Below are 16,987 nucleotides of genomic sequence, written 5' to 3'. Positions count from 1 at the left end.
ACCTAAAATTGATGCTACGCTACAAGCAAGTGGGAGCATTCCTGTCTCACACAGAGGACAAGCAATGCAACATCTGAAATCTTCCCAACTCCTTAACAGCCTGGGAGAGCTGAAGAAAAAAAATCATCAGCATTTTAAAGAGCACTTGGAAAAAACACGCCATCCTCATTACATGAGCATTCTCCAGTTGTCATTTGCAGACTATTTCTCCATCAGTATGATGCTCGAAGTGCAATGGCTGAAGAAATTATTTTGTCCTGAAAATGATCTTAATGACTTACCTACAGGACTCGTTGAAACCCGCTGGGAAGGGGGCCTGAAACCAGGAGCCTTGGAGTTGTCGGGATGAACGTTTTCCACATGTCCTAGCACAGAGTTATTCAGAAAGGTAGACTGAACAGTGAAAGATGGGTCAGCTGCTGCTCGGGTAGAGAGTGGACAGTCTCCCCATGCTTGGTTAGCTGGCACCTGGTTGCTATCAAAAAGACTACTAAAGTGATTGAAGAGCGTTGCTGGCCCGAAGGCAGGAGGCAATGATTTGTTTGCTGGGTTAATGTGCATCTGAGAACCGTTCATAACGTTCATGGCTGACGAAAGCTGCACTGCAGCAGGTGGACCTTGAGAAGGTGTTAAAGGAACTTGATTCGTAACAAAAATAGACTGAGGATCTTGATGGAGGTTTGCATTTGGTACCACTGAATAGAAAGAACCTCTGGACTGCATCCTGTGAGTAACTCGAGGTGCTGGTACAGCTACTTGAGGTAAGTTACTGTTGTCCTGATTATCTGCAACAACTGACCTGGGCGACGCTAAGCTTAAAGGAGCAGTTTCTGAGCTGGATGAAAAAGGCATCGACATGGAAGGGCTGATCTCGGCCATGCTGGTTGGCAGAATTTCCTCCTGCGCGTTGCTGGGCGGCGCGGGGCTGCTCGCCGGGCGCGTTTCGGTGCCCCCTGAGCTGCTGCTGGCTGACACGCTGCAACTGCTTGCGACTGAAGCTGGCGGGCATGCGCTTGTTGGCGGCTGCTCGGGGGTCGACACCTTCTCCTTGGGTGCTGAGACAGCCGAGAACGAGTCTGCCTTCAGGGCAGAGTGCTGCGCTTGCGGAGCAGTAGATGGCAGAAACGCTGTGGGCACTTGCCCGTTGTTTGTGGGCGCAGAGGAAGCTGAGGGCAGAGTGCTACAGGTGCTCGTCACAGTTGAGATGGCTGTTGCTGCAGCGCTCGTCTTGGGGACACAGGCAAAGAGCTGCTTCCTGACCGAGGAGGGAGTCCGGTTACTGGTCACACACAGAGGCTGGGTGGAAGCAGCTACAGACGAGGCGGTAACGGGACAACTGGACGTAGGTAACCCAGGAGACTCCGTCTGCAGAACGCTTCCATTCTGACTACCCACACGACTCGAGCTATTATGCTTGGGAGAGCTGTTCGTGCTGCCAGGGTTAACTGGTCTCACTGGGAATGGTCCCCAAGTGTTCGGTGAAGGTGAAAAGGTTCCTCCAAACTGGGCCATAGGTAAGCGAGGGTGCCGGATCTGTTGCATAGTTTGGGCAGCCAGCAAGGCAAAATGAGGGTGAGAATAAGCGAGAGGAAGAGACACCGGAAAAGATGAGCGCACGTTCGCTGGGACATTCTTGTTTAATTTGTTAGGAGGCTGGAAAGTAGAGAGTGTCGATGACTGCGATGTGACCAGGGGCGGTGCTCCGAGAGGAAAGGAGTTCTTGTTGGAAGCAGTCGCAGTGCTGACTCCAGATGAAAAGTTTGCGTGGATTGATTTGGTACTCGAAGCAGGTGTTCTTATATGAGTTTTAGGAATCAAGTCTTCCAGTTCCTTGGCAGGATCTTGAATAAGGGCATTGATGAGCTGCACTGCGTATCGCGTGGACTCTGTACCACCCCTACATTAAACACAAACAGATTTATCTCCTGCAAAAGGAAACCCCACTTTGCACAGTGTTCCATAGCTTCAATCTTATACTGATCTCTAAGTCTATTGTAAGTTTACTGCAATAAGTTATTTCCTGACTTCTGTGTATCTTAAGGATTATCTTTGAAGTTGATTGTCAGCATATCTTGGCAGTAGGAATGTATGTGCTATTCTAGAACAAAGAAGCTAAATAGATCCTGCCTTAGAAAGCAAACAAACTTTTCAATAAATGACACTGTGGAGTAACTCAAGACTTTCATTTTGAGATACTGTACCTTATAGTGATCATTCTCTCTCCATTCTTATCTTTTTGCTTATCCACATCAATGTGGGCACCGGTGACATCTTGAATTGCTGTGATGTTGCACCCACCTCTTCCCATTATTCTAGATACGACAGAAGCTGGGACTGATAATTTCTTTGACCTATATCACAAAGATCAGAAATCTGTGAAATACATTCAAACTTCAAAGACAGACAAACCCCCTCTGCTCTCTGACGGTGGCTGAAGTAATATTCTTAAGGGCAGTAAATGATTTTCTGCTGATTCTTTCTTCACCTTTTGGAGCCTCACTCAAAGTCCCCCACCCAAATTACTCATCATCCTCAGTACCTGGCAAGGACTCTCCAGTAGCATTTATTCCACCACTATTGTAACAGAGATATATGAGCCTCACACTACTTCAGAACCCCTTTTGGATTTTATCTTATCTTGGGTACCTCTCCAAAGTGAGACAAATCCTCAGCTTATCAACCTGAATTTACACAAGGAGCATTGCTTCAAACATAAAAGCCCATGGCTTAACTACTTGGAGTGTTTATAGCAAGGAGAAGATGGCTTTCCAGTGATCAGCTCTGTAACACCACCTGCATCCACAACCTTTTAGTATGCATCTCTTTCAGACCTCAAGATCTGGAAGTGCAGCGTCACCAATAAACAACAGTGGGTGAAAGCAGGTGAAGGTGTGCAGTGCTGTGATTTAGGGAGAAGCCCATGTGATGGCATCCTGGACTTGCAGAAGCAGGCTCACTGTCAGGCCACAACGCTGTCACCAAAGTCAGTGAGTTCAGGGTTTTCCTGATTCACATGGTACTGGTGGGTCAGAGCAAGCACACGGTATTGGGAAGTGTCTGAACACAAGCTCTGCTTGCACACAGACTCAGCTGAGGTCTCTGGGCCACCACTGTCCCAAGACTTTAAGGTGTATTGGACCTCTTGCACCCATAAGCTGCTTTCAGGAGTGCTACTGATCTGCACTGGCTCAATGCTGAACAATCAGAGGGGATTCAAAGGGGTTTCAGAAATCACAGCACTCACAGATCCCTGCCACCCCGTGGAAAGGCTGCCAGCTTCACCTAGCTATTCCAGTCTTGGAAACTTGAAAGTAAGTTTCTCCTTGGAAGTAAGTAATCCATTGATTCTCAGGGAATTGTTTGTCATTTAACAGGACTTAGAGGAAACCTGTTTAATTTTAAACATCTAAACACATGAAAATGTTCTAAAGCAATATCTCATGTTGCCAAGGTGTTTTTCCTTTCCCCCATTCCTACCAGGACAGCACACTACAACCCTCCCCATCTCCAGAATCCCCAGTGCATGGACCCAGCTCTATCCCAAGGCTGTTTCACGCTTTGAGTTTTCTTCCTCACCTCCACTTCCAAGGCTCCTTTCTCAAGACAGACATCAGTTACTCCCTCCTCAAACCAGAGCCCCATGCTAACCTAAGTTTTAAGAACACCTGTATTGCTCACAGGGCTCCTGACTGCACCTTGGTCTGCCTCCACCCCAGCTCACTGGGGACCTCTGACAGCCATCAAGGAAGCATTTCTCTTCCAGGAGAGCCCACCCCAGTGTCCAGTCTCCTCACACTCATCATCCACAGCTGTTTCCCTCCCTCCCTCTCATGGCTGATGGTTTTGACCTAGAGAAGTGTCCCCAAAAGTACCTTTTTGCTCCGGAACAGCAGCGCCCTCCTCTCTGCAGCTGAAATTGCTCAATTGGTGTTGGCTGCAGAGTGTTGCTGGGAGGAGGGTCTTTCAAAACTCTGCCCACTTGCCTGTCAGGGGCAGAAGGGACATTTGCATTGGTTACTTTGATAGACATTCCTTCTAGCTGGGGGTCACTCACAGGGAGAGGGAAGAAGAATTCTTGTTGAGATCAGGAAAGGGTTTAGCAGAAGGAGCTCCTGGGCACTGCACCCACACATCCACAGTCACCAACACTTTTTGGCAGGACATGTTTCCACCAGTCAGGGTACAGCAAACACTAATGCAGAACTCTGAATGGGATGTTCCTTATGGCATTCCTCAGGAAAGAGGATAGGGCAGGTTCTGGATGCATGTCTAGAACACCGCCAAGGCAAACACAGGAGCAGACAGCACCGACATGAACATTTGGGCTGAGCCAAGGAGACTTGAAAGCCCCAGGAGAGCAGGAGCAGCCCCAGGTCAGAGGGGCTCAAGGCTGTCTGAGGGGTTCCTGCTTGCACCACTCCCCAAGTGGGGACCAGGCTGCCAGCACACACCCCGCAGGGCCACATCACTGTGCAGAGCCCCATCGGTGACCACATCAAAAGGCAGAGACCAAACCAAGAGCTCAAACACACAAGAGTACAAACACTAGAACAAACTAAGAGTTCAAACATGTAAAATTTTCATATTAAACTGCCTTTTTAACCTTTATTAAGAACACTCTGTGGCTTCTACTAATCCAAATGCACCAAGCCCTCTATACAATTACATTCCTTGCACATAGCCTAAAATTCTCCAAAATGAGCACATCTAGTCACTGCCACTGCAGAACACAAAAGCAGGAGGGTCTCCTAAGTGCACCCAAAGCATCTAACATTGGTATGTTTGTGCTATATTCCTTTTTGATAAAGAACAAAAAAAAGCAAAGCCAGATGATCATTCTAGTTCCACGCAGTAGACAAGATAAAAGTTAGAGATATCGGGGTGTTAATGTCCACAGAGTAAAACCCAGTACATTTTCAAAAGAAAAGATTGCTTTACAGCAAAACTTTAAATCTCACTATATCTCTAAGCACTCACTGTCAGGTAACACAATTTTCCACTAAATTAGTGATCAAGGTCACTGCCCAAAGTACAGTGAATTTTGGCCTTGAAGGGACCATTTGCCTGTCCTCTGCCTACATCCATTCTGCCTTTAGTTCACGGGCAATCATCTGCTGTAGGGCTTTTCACTGCCCTCTGCTTCCTTCCCCTTTTATCTTGTCCCCACATCCTTTACTCCACTAAAATCACAGGTTGTCTTTATTTTCTGATGCCAAATACTATGTTTATGTCATGTTCACACTAAGTTAGTGAGGAGCTGCTACAAATTAGGGCTGCAGTTGCTTTCCCAGCACTTTAAGACAAGGTTCTCCTTAAGTTAATTCTTCAGTTATATAATCTTGCTGGACATTCTGTATTTGAGAATAATTTACAAGTTAAAAAGCTCACAGACAGTTTTAAAACATAGTATTAAAGTCTTTACCTTCTAACCACTTCTTTCCAGCCTTCTTCTCTTTTCTGGCCTCTTTTTGGACTGGTCAGATTCAGCTTTACATTTGGAGAGGTCAGAGGCAGGGAAACAGACTTATAAGTAGTCGACAAAGAATTCGAATGACCTTCCCCATCAAGTCTGGGAACAGAAAAGTGCTGATTACAAATTACAAAATAAAATGACAGCATACAGATTACATTCCTGCAGCTTAAAACTAGCAGCATGAACTGTTTCCAGAAGAACCACCTCTAACAAGGAGTCAGAAGGATGCATCTAGCTTGTCCTGCTGCAGTGAACTGCACAGGACCACAAGGTTCTTGCAGCAAACCTTGGATGAAAGGTCCAAGGCAGAAACAATCTCTGTTTGAAGAACAGAACAGACACAAATTCCAATTTTCAACACTCCTAATGGGAGCCCAAAACACACACCCTCTAACCACAAGGGTTGGTGAATCCACTCATTTTGCATCTAACCTGAATCTGGGGAAAAATAGGAGAAACATCCTCTCTTCCCAGTCCCAGACAAGTGTCTCAATCAGTCTGACAACAGCCCTGTCTCATTGCCCCTCTTGATGCCACAATGTCTGTGTTCTTATTGAAGTTGGCCTCTCTGTCAGCCCAATGTCCTACAGGTCAACCTCCCTGCTCTCTTCCCTCCATTAGTGCAGAAAATGGAAAGAAAAAACAAAACGATGGAGGCTCAGACTTGTACTACTTATATGTAAAAACAGACTACAGACCCACATGGGATCTAAGCTTCCTGATTCAGACCAATGCCCTCCTCAGAAAGTGGTATTGTAAAGGTCATGAGCAAATTCCCAAGCAACTGAATGACCCTTTGAACCATTCCTGTGGCCCCATCATTCCCTGAGTTCTTCTGACTCTCACCTCTGGCTCGACAAGGTTATATCAAACTGGCCATCAACCTGGCAGGTGAAATGCTCAGAGTCATCAACTTCTTCTCTCCTTAAAAGAAAGAGGTTGCAGTCAAATGAGTTAACGATGAAACCATAAACAATCAAACCATAACAAAACCACTTCTGTATATGGATAATAAATAAAGCTGGCAATTCCTTATTAAATTCCCAGCATATTCACTTTAAGATCCATTCTAACAAAGCTAACACTGCAACGTGGATGCTTAAACAGTGCAGAGAGAAAAGGCCATTTGGCTCAAGTAGTATTAAAAAGTGGCCAACAACACAAAAAAAAATCTTGTTCTAATGAGATTTTAAAGAGGTTGTGTTCAACAAGCTTAACACAGCTATGCAAATAAAGCAGCCTCAATCTCTCTAGGCTCTGGGAATTTACAGTTGGTGTAGAGCTTAAGCTACAGAACACTGACACTGGCATAGGTGGAACCTTGTGAAACACCAGGGAAGGCGCAGAGCAGTCTCACCTCGTTGGTGTTTTGGAAGCTGAGGTGCTGTTTTTTTCTTCCTGAGAGGGGATGAGCAGTGAGGCATAGCGCCGCTCCGAGGAGTTCGTGTCCATCGTGAAGTTCAGCTCCTGGCTTTTCCCTCCACTGCTGCTCTCACTGTTGCAATCTGTGCTATCCAGGTTATCTGAATCGCTGTTCCCACTCGCACCACCACCTCTTGGCTCTCCATTTATTTTGTTTTTATCTGCTTTTTGCTGTGCTAGAGATATATGCTGATCTGGCAAAATTATCTGCATATTCTGAGGAGTCTCTTTAGTTTTATTTTTCTTATTTTTTCTATTTGTGCTGGGAGTAGTCACCACATTAGCTCTCTTCTTCCCAAAGGCATTTGTGAAGGTAGTTGAAGTTGCAGAAATTCCAATTGTAGTTGTAGTAGTTGCACTTGGAGGCTCTATAGGAACTTCTTGCTCCACTGAAAGAAAAGCAGTTTGCATACAATCAGAACAAACAAAATAGAAAAATCAGTGCCCTCACTGAATACACCCCAGCTGAAGTTATGTTCCTTGCTGAGCTGTCAGACTAGCACCAAATTCAGCCATAAATCCTCCAAGAGTGAAAGACTTTTGTGAACAAAGGGGGGGATGAAAAAATGAGCAAAGGAGTTTTGCCAGGCAGCAGGCATGCAATACTGCCAAATATGAGAGCCCAGCTTTCAAACAGATTCATTTACCTTCATGGTTAGAAGGTGGCACCCCCATATCTACACTGTTCATAGAAATGCTTGTTCTTTACCTTCATCATCATTTTCTTCTTCATCATCATCTTCTTGTAGTTCCAGAGTTTCCTTAGGCTTGTTTTCTTCATCTTCTTCTTGTTTTCTTTTTTGTTCCTCTTTTTTCTTCTTTCTCTTTTCCTTTCTTTTCTCCCTTTTGGCTGCAAGAGCTTGTTTTCTGCTCTCCTCTCTTGACTATGTAGGAGAAAAGAATCCATATTTAAACATTTTCACACAGATTAAATTATACTTAGAATTCAGATCTTCCCTAGAAATCTGGGCGTAAGGACAAAGGAGAGAGCACAATGAACTAGAATGACTTTGGCACATACTGAATCCTTACACAGAAACTGGACAGAACTTATGCAACAACAGGACTAGCTGGTCTCAAAATAGCTAAAGAATGAAAACAAAGTAATAACGAAAACAGAAGTATTAACAAAAATACAGTTTTAATGGAAGACCAGAAAAATCTCTCATCCTCTCAGTCCTTTCTCAAACTTTTAATAATCTCAGTGATATTTTTGGTGTGATGTTCACCTCTTTGATTCAAAAGCCAGTTCTCAATGGCTCTAATTTTAACTGTTTTTTTTTTTTTTTTTCAGTATATGGAATCAGTCATCTGCTGCACTGTTTGTGCACAGCAATTGATGTGTGTTTAACAAGTCCACAACCTGGAAAATTTAATAAGCCAATGTGGAACATGTCAAAAACTGTAAGAACCTCCATTAGGAGAGCCCACTCAAGAGTGTGTTACTCTAGAACAATTTACAGTATTCTCAACAAAGGGAGAAGGGATTTTCTCCACTATCTGCTCAACACAACAGCAATTATTTACTCACTTTTTCCAGGTCTAGCTCCTTCAGCAGTATGGTTGCATTTTTATTGGCTTCTGCAGCCTGCTGGTCTTTAGCTTTCACAATTGTCTCCACACACTGGTGACACTTTTTCAACAGGTCCTGAAATGCAAACTTGTCTTACTACCACCGCAATAAACAACAACTGAGGAGTGAGGCTTGCTCTACAACATGAGATTAGCTCCCCTGTATTCATAAACATACAAACTATTTCACAGACTAGGATCTAATGCTGATTTACTTTCTAAGTGCTATATTAGAAAGGAAATATGCACAAATCTCCAAATCAGACGTATGTGAACAAACATGTACATTCAGTTTTTGAATACTTAAGAATTCCCTATGGATATTTTTGCTGGAAATTCAGGACAGGGTCTTCTCCCCAAGTTCAACTCACCTTGTCCGTGATGGTCGCTATGTAGCGCATGCACTCAATGTCTGAAGGAAACTGGTTCACTTCTTTCACCAGGAACTGAACTACTTTCACATGCCCCTAGAACACCAAAGAAAATTCTAATCTTTTGTATACAATTGTCAACATTCATCATCAAAATACAAGTTTGATATCTCTCAGTTCAATGCAAAAGACTGAAAATAAGCAAGAACATTTCTGGTAACCTGCTGTTTGGGAAGGAAGGCAGGTCCTGTTTGCTCAGTGCTGACAGCACAGTCATTGTTCTGCTTCATGGTGGCAAAGACAAGCCCCTCCACAAGTTACTTTTTATGTTAAAATACAAGGACCAGAGGCAGATCTTTATTATTTTAGTAACAACCAAGACACAAGACAACCCTCTTTAGACCCCGTTACCCGATCCACTCTTTTGCCACTCGCCCCATGGAGCTGACTTAGACTGTTCAATTACAGGCCAAGTCAGATCAGGACACTGAGCCACCTGAATGCTATCCTGGCAAGCACATTTCTCTGCTCCCAGGTACACTGTGCAACCACATAAAGCACACAACTCTTGCTTCTGAAGTTATGTGAATGCAAGGCAGTGTCAAAACAGGGGCAAGCTCAGCATTTTTGTTTGTCAAAAGCTGCACACTTATTTGTTATTTTGTTAAATGCAAAGCAGCTACAGTTAATAAAGTCCTCTGCTTATCCTCCTTGCATCCAACACCACAACTGATGAAACAATCCCTAAGCAATGCTCTTCTGGCCAAGAAGAAAAGGCAGTGGGTGACAGAAGAACTGACTACATAGTGTCCCATCACAACAGATTAGGAATAAAATGCAAGAAGCACAAGGGAATCAGGACAGCTTATTGCAGACTGGTATTGTGTTCACCTCCAAAGCAGGACTGAAACAAGCAGTACAGACTGCAGAAATATGGAAATCTCAAACAGACAAAGTTTTTGCACAGTGTACAACTGAAAATGATAAAGCTACCGTCATTTATGGAACAAAATTTTTCAACCCTTTGTCCAAAACTGGATCTTTGTGAAGTACAGTAATTATGACTTTGAAGCAGGTATTTTATCAAAGTAGCAATTTTGCCATCTTATAGTTGTTTCTTCCAAACCCAAGCATTCAGATTCAAGACCAAACGAGAGGCATTGTTTTGGAAACAAAAAAGAAGCTGGTCTCCTACCTTGCGAAATGCTGACATAAGAGGGGTAATTTTCCTGTTATCTGCAGCATCCACATCTGCCCCTGCTTGCACCAGCAGCTGGACCACGTCGTAGTGCCCACCGTTGGCTGCCAGCCACAGCGGGGTGTTTCCTTTCTTGTTGCGAACGTCGATGTGTGCTCCTCTAAAAGCACAAACCCAGAGAAATGGCATGAGTCAAGGTAGAAGTCAGAGAGCAAGATCACAAAACATCAGAGCACAACTGGATATAGAACTTTAATAACTAAAATACAGTGAAAAGATATGAGAAATTCTGAAATTTCTCAGAGAACTATCTCTGAAATTTTTTTGTCCCTAAAATTTGCTGTTTCATCTGCAGGGTAGTGACAAGGGGAATATTTAAACCTCCCTGACAGAAATGAACACTCATTTCATGTCACCTAATGCACCAGAGATATGCAACCAGCAACCTTTAAATAATCAGTGTGGTGACTACCCACAGGACAAAACAGCCCCTTAAGATGTTAGCAGCACACTGGGTTATGCTTGAAAAGCTCAAGAGCTACCTCCAGGCTTTCCCTCTCAAGTGACAGTGAGGGGTAATGCTCACGCAGGAGTTGCTGGATTCATACACAAACAAGCTGTCCAAGCCAGACACTGTCTGCCTGCCTTGGGTCCCAGCTGCCTGCTTGGCTTCATTAACACTACAGTAGTGAGATATTCCAGGATAATACTGAAGAGTAGGGAAGAGATTTAACATCCTATTTTCAAAGCTTCCCATTCCCTTTGCTCTCAGGTGCACGAGGTAATGTGAACAAGAGCATTCTTGCCACAGAGGAATACAGAACAAATGTGCCACTAATCATTAGTCATAACTTGCTCCAACCCCCTTGCCATGGGCAGGGAAGCCACCCACAAGATCAGGTTGCTCAGAGCCCCACCCACTCTGGCCTTAAACACTTAATGAGAAGAAATGATTTACCGATTAATGAGGAGCTCGCAGAACTTGTAGTGACCCTTATCCGCTGCAATTGTTAAAGCCGTATCTCTTGAGGAAGGCACAGGTGGGGCATTCACATCTGCTCCCTTATCAAGGAGGACCCTTCCAACCTCTGCATAGCCTCCTGAAGCTGCTTCCATCAGAGGTGTGAGACCAGTCTGTGCAAAGAGAACGAGTTACTCTGTGAAATCTGCACAACATACTTCAGATAAGACATAAATGATTCCTACAAAGGGAAATCAGATTTTTATTTAGCTGCTTATATTTAGTTTAGAAGCCTAACTTCAAGCAGCCTCTTCCTCAAAAAAGACCCCAAAAACCCAACCAAAAAAAAAACTACCCAACGACAAAACAAAACACCCACACACAAACCAATCAAACAAAACCAACCCAAAACCCAAACACTCTTGGGCTTTGATTTATACAAACCCAAGCAAACTGTTGACTAAGCACCACCAGATACCTGTCTCAACAGCAAATGCAAAGTTTATTACAAGATCTCTATAACAGAGGTTAGAACAGATTCAAATGAAGACACAACTGTTTCTACAAAAATACTCAGAAACTGGCTTTATAGCTTTTCTCTAGCCTCCCTTGGCACTGAGACTGATCTGGGCCCAACTTAGTTGCCAGGTCAGACTGTTAAAAAAACTTACACCAGCTGCTAACATGCCCAACTGACCATTTGAGAGCTGGCTTTTATCCATATCCCCTTTTCTCCAGCCACAGTCATTCCAGAAGCAGGCGGGGTAGACAGACACAGCAATTATTTCAGCAGCCTTAGGAGTTACCAAAAATTCCTTTGTGCTGGGGAAATCAGTCTGGCTGTCTACACAAGCTTTAAGCTTGCTTTATGGCAGGAGACACAAAGCTGTCCCAGAGCACCAAAGGATGGGACCTGTGGAGCATTTCAGAGGCACAGAAGGTCACAGTACTGAAGCCATGGGTTCTACAGCAACGTAAAAGCTTTACAAAGTTTGACTGCACTACTTTGGTTGTAGACAAGAAGTCTGTTCTATATGAGAATCACAAGCAACACTATTCTCTTCCTGCCTACACTTCACTTGCATGTAAAAATATCTGTATCTGTTCTGTTACTGAGAATCACGCCAAGTTTAAACCTGAAAAAGTCTAGACAAGACTCAATCTAAGTTTCATTATAAACTCAGAAGGACCAGTCAGCTTTTCCCTAATGCACAAAAATACATCATCACTGATGCTTTTGTATTTTCTAAAAGAAACCACACTCATTTCAGAACATTTAAGCGCTCTGATGTATTAACTCCTCTGAGCCCAGAGAAGCTCAAAGCTACAGGAAAATTTGAAGAAGCTTGAAGACTCAGAGGCAATAAATCATAAGGAAAGGCCCACTTACCTTTGCCCTGTGCTCGACATTGGCCTTCCTGTCCAGCAGCAGGCTGACCACCTCTGCCCGGCCCTGGAAGCAGGCCAGGGTGAGAGCTGTGTTGCGGTTGGTCTCGATTTGGGCGTTAATATCAGAGCCCATATCAAGCAGCAGCTTCACGGCAGGGACATGGCCATTCATAGCAGCCAACATCAGAGGAGAAATCCCCAGCTTACTGCCAGTCCTGAGGGAAAGAAAAAAACTGCAGTGCCCACGGTACACAAGTACCTCCAAGAGCAACAAAATGTTTTGTTGTAAGCCAGAAAGGAACATACAATCTACACAAAATGTAGGCACTGACCTAAAATAGCAGCATTTTTTATTGATTAGGAGAAACCACCAGAGGGATTATATGCAATAGACAACTCCAATGTATAAACCAGGAAAATACATTTCATCTGTTAGACATTCTGATGGCTGAAGCAGACATAAGCATTAAGCTATATCTGATTTTCTCAAAGAAAAACATGCTGCATCTTTAACTTTCCCTAGTTAAGAGTTCTCTTGCTCTATCTAGTGTTAGAATACATGTAAATTTTCTTTAAATTAATAGAGAGCAGACTTAAGATCTTGACACTGCTGTGTAAATTTGTTCCTCTGCTTGAAAATGACATCTTCAAACACAGAGCTGCCCTGAGCACTTGGCTGCCTTCTCAATGTGGTTCTATTTGGAAACAGTTTGACTTTCAGACCTCAGAATGGTGGAAAAGGGAAATAATAGGTTTGCAAACTATAATCCCTTAAAATTTAGGTATAAGTCAGATGAAGTTTGTGATAGTTAAAGGATTTAAAAGCACTAAGATAACAATAACATAGAAATGTCTTCAGTGTAAAAGCACTGTTACAAGGAGATCTGAAAACACCTGAGATTCCAACCTGTGCCTCAGGATGGAGCCAACAGGAATTGCCTGTGTCACACTGAAGCTCCAGCTGGCCACACGGTACATTACCTGGAATTAATTTCTGCCCCAGCATTGAGAAGAATCTTGATGATATTAACATAGCCACCAGATGCAGCAAGGCTTAACGGCGTGTAATCAGACACATTCCTGTGTTCTTTATTTGCTCCCCGGGCCAACAGCAAATCAACAACCTGAAAAGACAGCACAAATATTAACAGACATATTGTGGCCTTTGCTATTATCCAGAGAGTGAGAGGATGTTATCACAAACTTTCCAATATGCTACTAGCTTCCTTTGTCAACAGACAAGATTCCATAGGAAAATCTCCACCCTCTTCTGCTTGACTTTTCCCTATCTCTGCACAGCCCCCACAGCCCATGACCACAGCAGCTGAGCACTTGTCTGCCAGAAAGGTTGTTTTACCTAAATAAAACTGCAAACATTTAAAGTGAAGCTCTTTCTGGGAATCTTAAGTTTGCAAACAATAGATCTACCCTACTCTCATAATGTCTAAGTATCTCTTTCACAAAAACTCATCTCACAACTTGAATTCAAATGACACTTGAGCCAAGTTTGGCCATCTATATTATATGAACTTAAAAAAAGAAAAAAAAGTGGTAAAAATCAGTGACTGATGTTTTAATGAAACAAGGATGAGGAAGGACCCCTCTATCAGGAGTTGCTTCAGAGAAATAAAATGAGAGAAGATTAACCCATTTTGGTGATGTACTTCAGTGGGCCTCAATTTATGATTAACATAAGCTAGGTGATTTCCAAACAAGCCAGAAAAAAAGGATCCTTGCTAAGCCAGAAACTTAAGAGGTAGATTCTGGCATAAATAAAAAAAATTAGGAGGAAGAACAGAAGACTTCAGTTGTTCAATATATAATGCTACTACAACAGGCTATGCTGATCTTGCCTTTTTTTATGAGAAGCACTTTTACTGTTAAAAGATCTGCAATTCAAAAGTAAAATGGAAACTTTCCAATTTTGGCCAACTATTTTAATCCTTATATTAATCTATTACAGAGCTCTTGGCCATCTCCATGCCATCTTCTAAGGTACAATGCACATGACTGAAATAGGAAGGATTTCACAAATCTTATTTGGACAACAACACACATACAAATCTGACAGAACTCTGAAACATCCTTAAAAGATGGGTACAATGTGTCCTGCATTGCATCTGCACTTATCAGCCCCATGCATTATCACTAAAGTCACGTACTGTCCACACAAAATCCCAGTTTCTGTCCTTGTGTGCCTGCACCAGCTATTTCAGGTTTGAGAACAGGGAAGATGGATAACAGAAGTGCTCAGTGAATAAAGTTATTCAATAAATACCTGCCTCCCTCTCAGAAGTACTCTTACCATGTGAGCATACACTGACTGAAGAAAGACCACAAATTATCACAAGTGACTATCACCATTAGCTAACAAAACTGGGATAGGCAAGGAAGAGAAGAAAAAAAAGTCTTAAATTTCTTCTTCCTTTCTTAGAAGAGGAAAAAGCCTTAAATTAGCTATGCTGAAACAGGTGAAAAACCTTCCAGAAAAAAAGTAAGATGTATCAACAACAGATGAAACCCAACACTGTACAAAAAAGCCCCTGTCTGCAAGTAGCAACTCCAGCCCTTTGAGGACATGTCTGTACCTCCTGGCGTCCACCGGAGCATGCCAAGGAAAGCGGAGTATCCTTTGTGCGCTCCGACTGTGCTTCTATATCCCCACCTTTGTCCAGAAGAATTTCCACGACACCAACATGTCCAGCAGTTGCAGCCAGAATCAAGGGTGTAAAACCTAGTAACATGAGATTGCATTAGAAAGCAACCTTGAGTATCTCAAAAGTATTATGAAAGAGCAGAAATGCACAAATGGGTTGATTCACAATGACTTCTATTGATCATCTCTTCTTCAGACTGGAGGTTTCCTGCTGGGTACCACAATCTCAGAGCCTTTCCCAACCCTCTTCTGACCCTGTCACATTGAAGCTCTGATTCCAGCCAAAGGCTGTTCAAAAGAAACTTAAACAGTGCTTGCAGAGATCAGTTTGGATTAACTTTTGACCAGCTCCTCTCCTTGGAGAAGTCATGGCTTTCTGCATAATTACTGCTAAATTAAGCTCCAACCAGTGACCATATCTGCCCTGCATGTGTTGCTGACTGCCAGTGGTCAATGTGAGCTCCAACACAGGTGGTGTGGTGGTTTTGTTCTCTCAGCTCTAAAAGATCTGAGATTTTGCTGAACTCTGCTCCTGAGAACAAGGATACCCCACCTGACAACTGCCACCACTCAGCTCTGACAGCCAAGATGGGCTGGTTACCCCCATCAGCCTTCTCTATCCAGCTTGCTGAGGTCATCTGTAGCGGGTGAGTCGTAAGGACAGAAGTGCCTCATGTTTCACAAATCTGCTTAAGATCCCACTCAGGTGCAGACAGAAGCTCACTGGCTTTGTATGACCAATGTTACTGCGTGAAGTGCAAGAATGCAGTTCACATTTTGAAATTCACTGTTTCATGCTTTAGTTCATGGTCAAACTGTGTTATGGCTTTCACTTACCCTTCTTGTCCCTGTGTTCAATATTGGCACCACGGGCGATCAGCACAGACACAAGCTCCTCGTGCCCTCCCGCACACGCGAGGGTCAGCGCAGTGTCATGATTGCTTTCAGTCTTTACGCATGGGAGAGAAAAAGAAGCAGATATTCAGAAATAAATAAAGACAACTTGAAGATTTCTACAACAGCACTTGTTTGTTTGGTTTTTTTTCCTAAGCAAATCCAGTCCAAGCTTAGCTGGATTACTCACATGTGCATCGATGTCCACTGATGGGTACATGGGGAGCACGGACTGCGGGGGCACATTGCTGGCTGCCTGCGGGCAGGGCTCGGGCGTCGGGGACTCGGTAGTGTGCGAGGAGCTGGTGGAGCCACTGGGCACTCTGCTATTCACAGCTGAAAATGAGCACCAGGTTATTAATTCACTCTTAGGAACGTCCCATTTCATATGAAAAATATTATGTTCCATAAAACTGCAATGGTCTAATATCAGAACAGTAATAGGGGAAACAAATCGAATGTTCCTAAAAACAAAAAGCAGCTTTCTGGCAGTTAAACCATGTAAGCATCGTCTCCAAACTGTGATAAGTTAGAAAATAATTTTATTAATTAGTCTGTATGCATTACAAGTGTGAATTATGAAGGTGATTAGTTATCCTTCTTTATCTGTAACCTTCACTGTTAAGAAGAGTACAATCATATGCTCAGTTTAAGCAGGCAAATTATTTATCACTAACACACAAACTTAATGTTCAAAAATACAGTCTTATTCTGCAATCCCAAATTTTTTCACATAAAGGTTAGTGCACACTTAGCCTCCAGAGAAAGTTTTCAGAGCAAGATGACTGACAGCAACTCATACTATTAATCATGTCTCAGAGTTAAACCAACCCAGGAAAGTGGAAGGGAAGCAGACAGAAGGGGGCAGCCAACAAAAATAAGAAAGCTGAAAACTATCTGTACTCCCTAAAATTTATTCTGATTGATGCACAGCCTGTAAAAGATGTCATCCTGAAGATCCAGCATTGCTCAGGGACACAAGGAATGAAACTTTATATTATTTTTTAAAATAAAAATTTAAAAAATTAATAATTGAGAATCAGATTTTTTT

General features: G+C 43.2%; 1 protein-coding gene across 13 annotated transcripts in view; it reads right to left on the bottom strand.

The window, feature by feature from the left end:
* Positions 1-16,987, bottom strand: part of ANKHD1 (ankyrin repeat and KH domain containing 1) — a 98,436-nt gene that overhangs the window by 12,317 nt on the left and 69,132 nt on the right. For all 13 annotated transcript variants that reach the window (XM_041718899.2, XM_041718900.2, XM_041718901.2 and 10 more), the window contains 16 exons: positions 16,127-16,272; positions 15,880-15,991; positions 14,975-15,120; positions 13,368-13,510; positions 12,388-12,601; positions 10,995-11,170; positions 10,034-10,196; positions 8,839-8,934; positions 8,427-8,543; positions 7,605-7,779; positions 6,831-7,284; positions 6,320-6,397; positions 5,423-5,569; positions 3,873-3,983; positions 2,202-2,351; positions 282-1,897 (listed from right to left, as the gene is read on the bottom strand). In XM_041718899.2, the coding sequence (XP_041574833.1) occupies positions 282-1,897; positions 2,202-2,351; positions 3,873-3,983; positions 5,423-5,569; positions 6,320-6,397; positions 6,831-7,284; positions 7,605-7,779; positions 8,427-8,543; positions 8,839-8,934; positions 10,034-10,196; positions 10,995-11,170; positions 12,388-12,601; positions 13,368-13,510; positions 14,975-15,120; positions 15,880-15,991; positions 16,127-16,272 (4,044 nt within the window). The remainder of the gene's footprint in view (positions 1-281; positions 1,898-2,201; positions 2,352-3,872; positions 3,984-5,422; positions 5,570-6,319; positions 6,398-6,830; positions 7,285-7,604; positions 7,780-8,426; positions 8,544-8,838; positions 8,935-10,033; positions 10,197-10,994; positions 11,171-12,387; positions 12,602-13,367; positions 13,511-14,974; positions 15,121-15,879; positions 15,992-16,126; positions 16,273-16,987) is intronic.

Source organism: Taeniopygia guttata, chromosome 13, assembly GCF_048771995.1.
Source record: "Taeniopygia guttata chromosome 13, bTaeGut7.mat, whole genome shotgun sequence".
Classification (NCBI taxonomy): Eukaryota; Metazoa; Chordata; class Aves; order Passeriformes; family Estrildidae; genus Taeniopygia; species Taeniopygia guttata.
The sequence above is the reverse complement of the archived record's forward strand: the minus strand, read 5'-3'. Positions and strand labels throughout refer to the sequence as shown.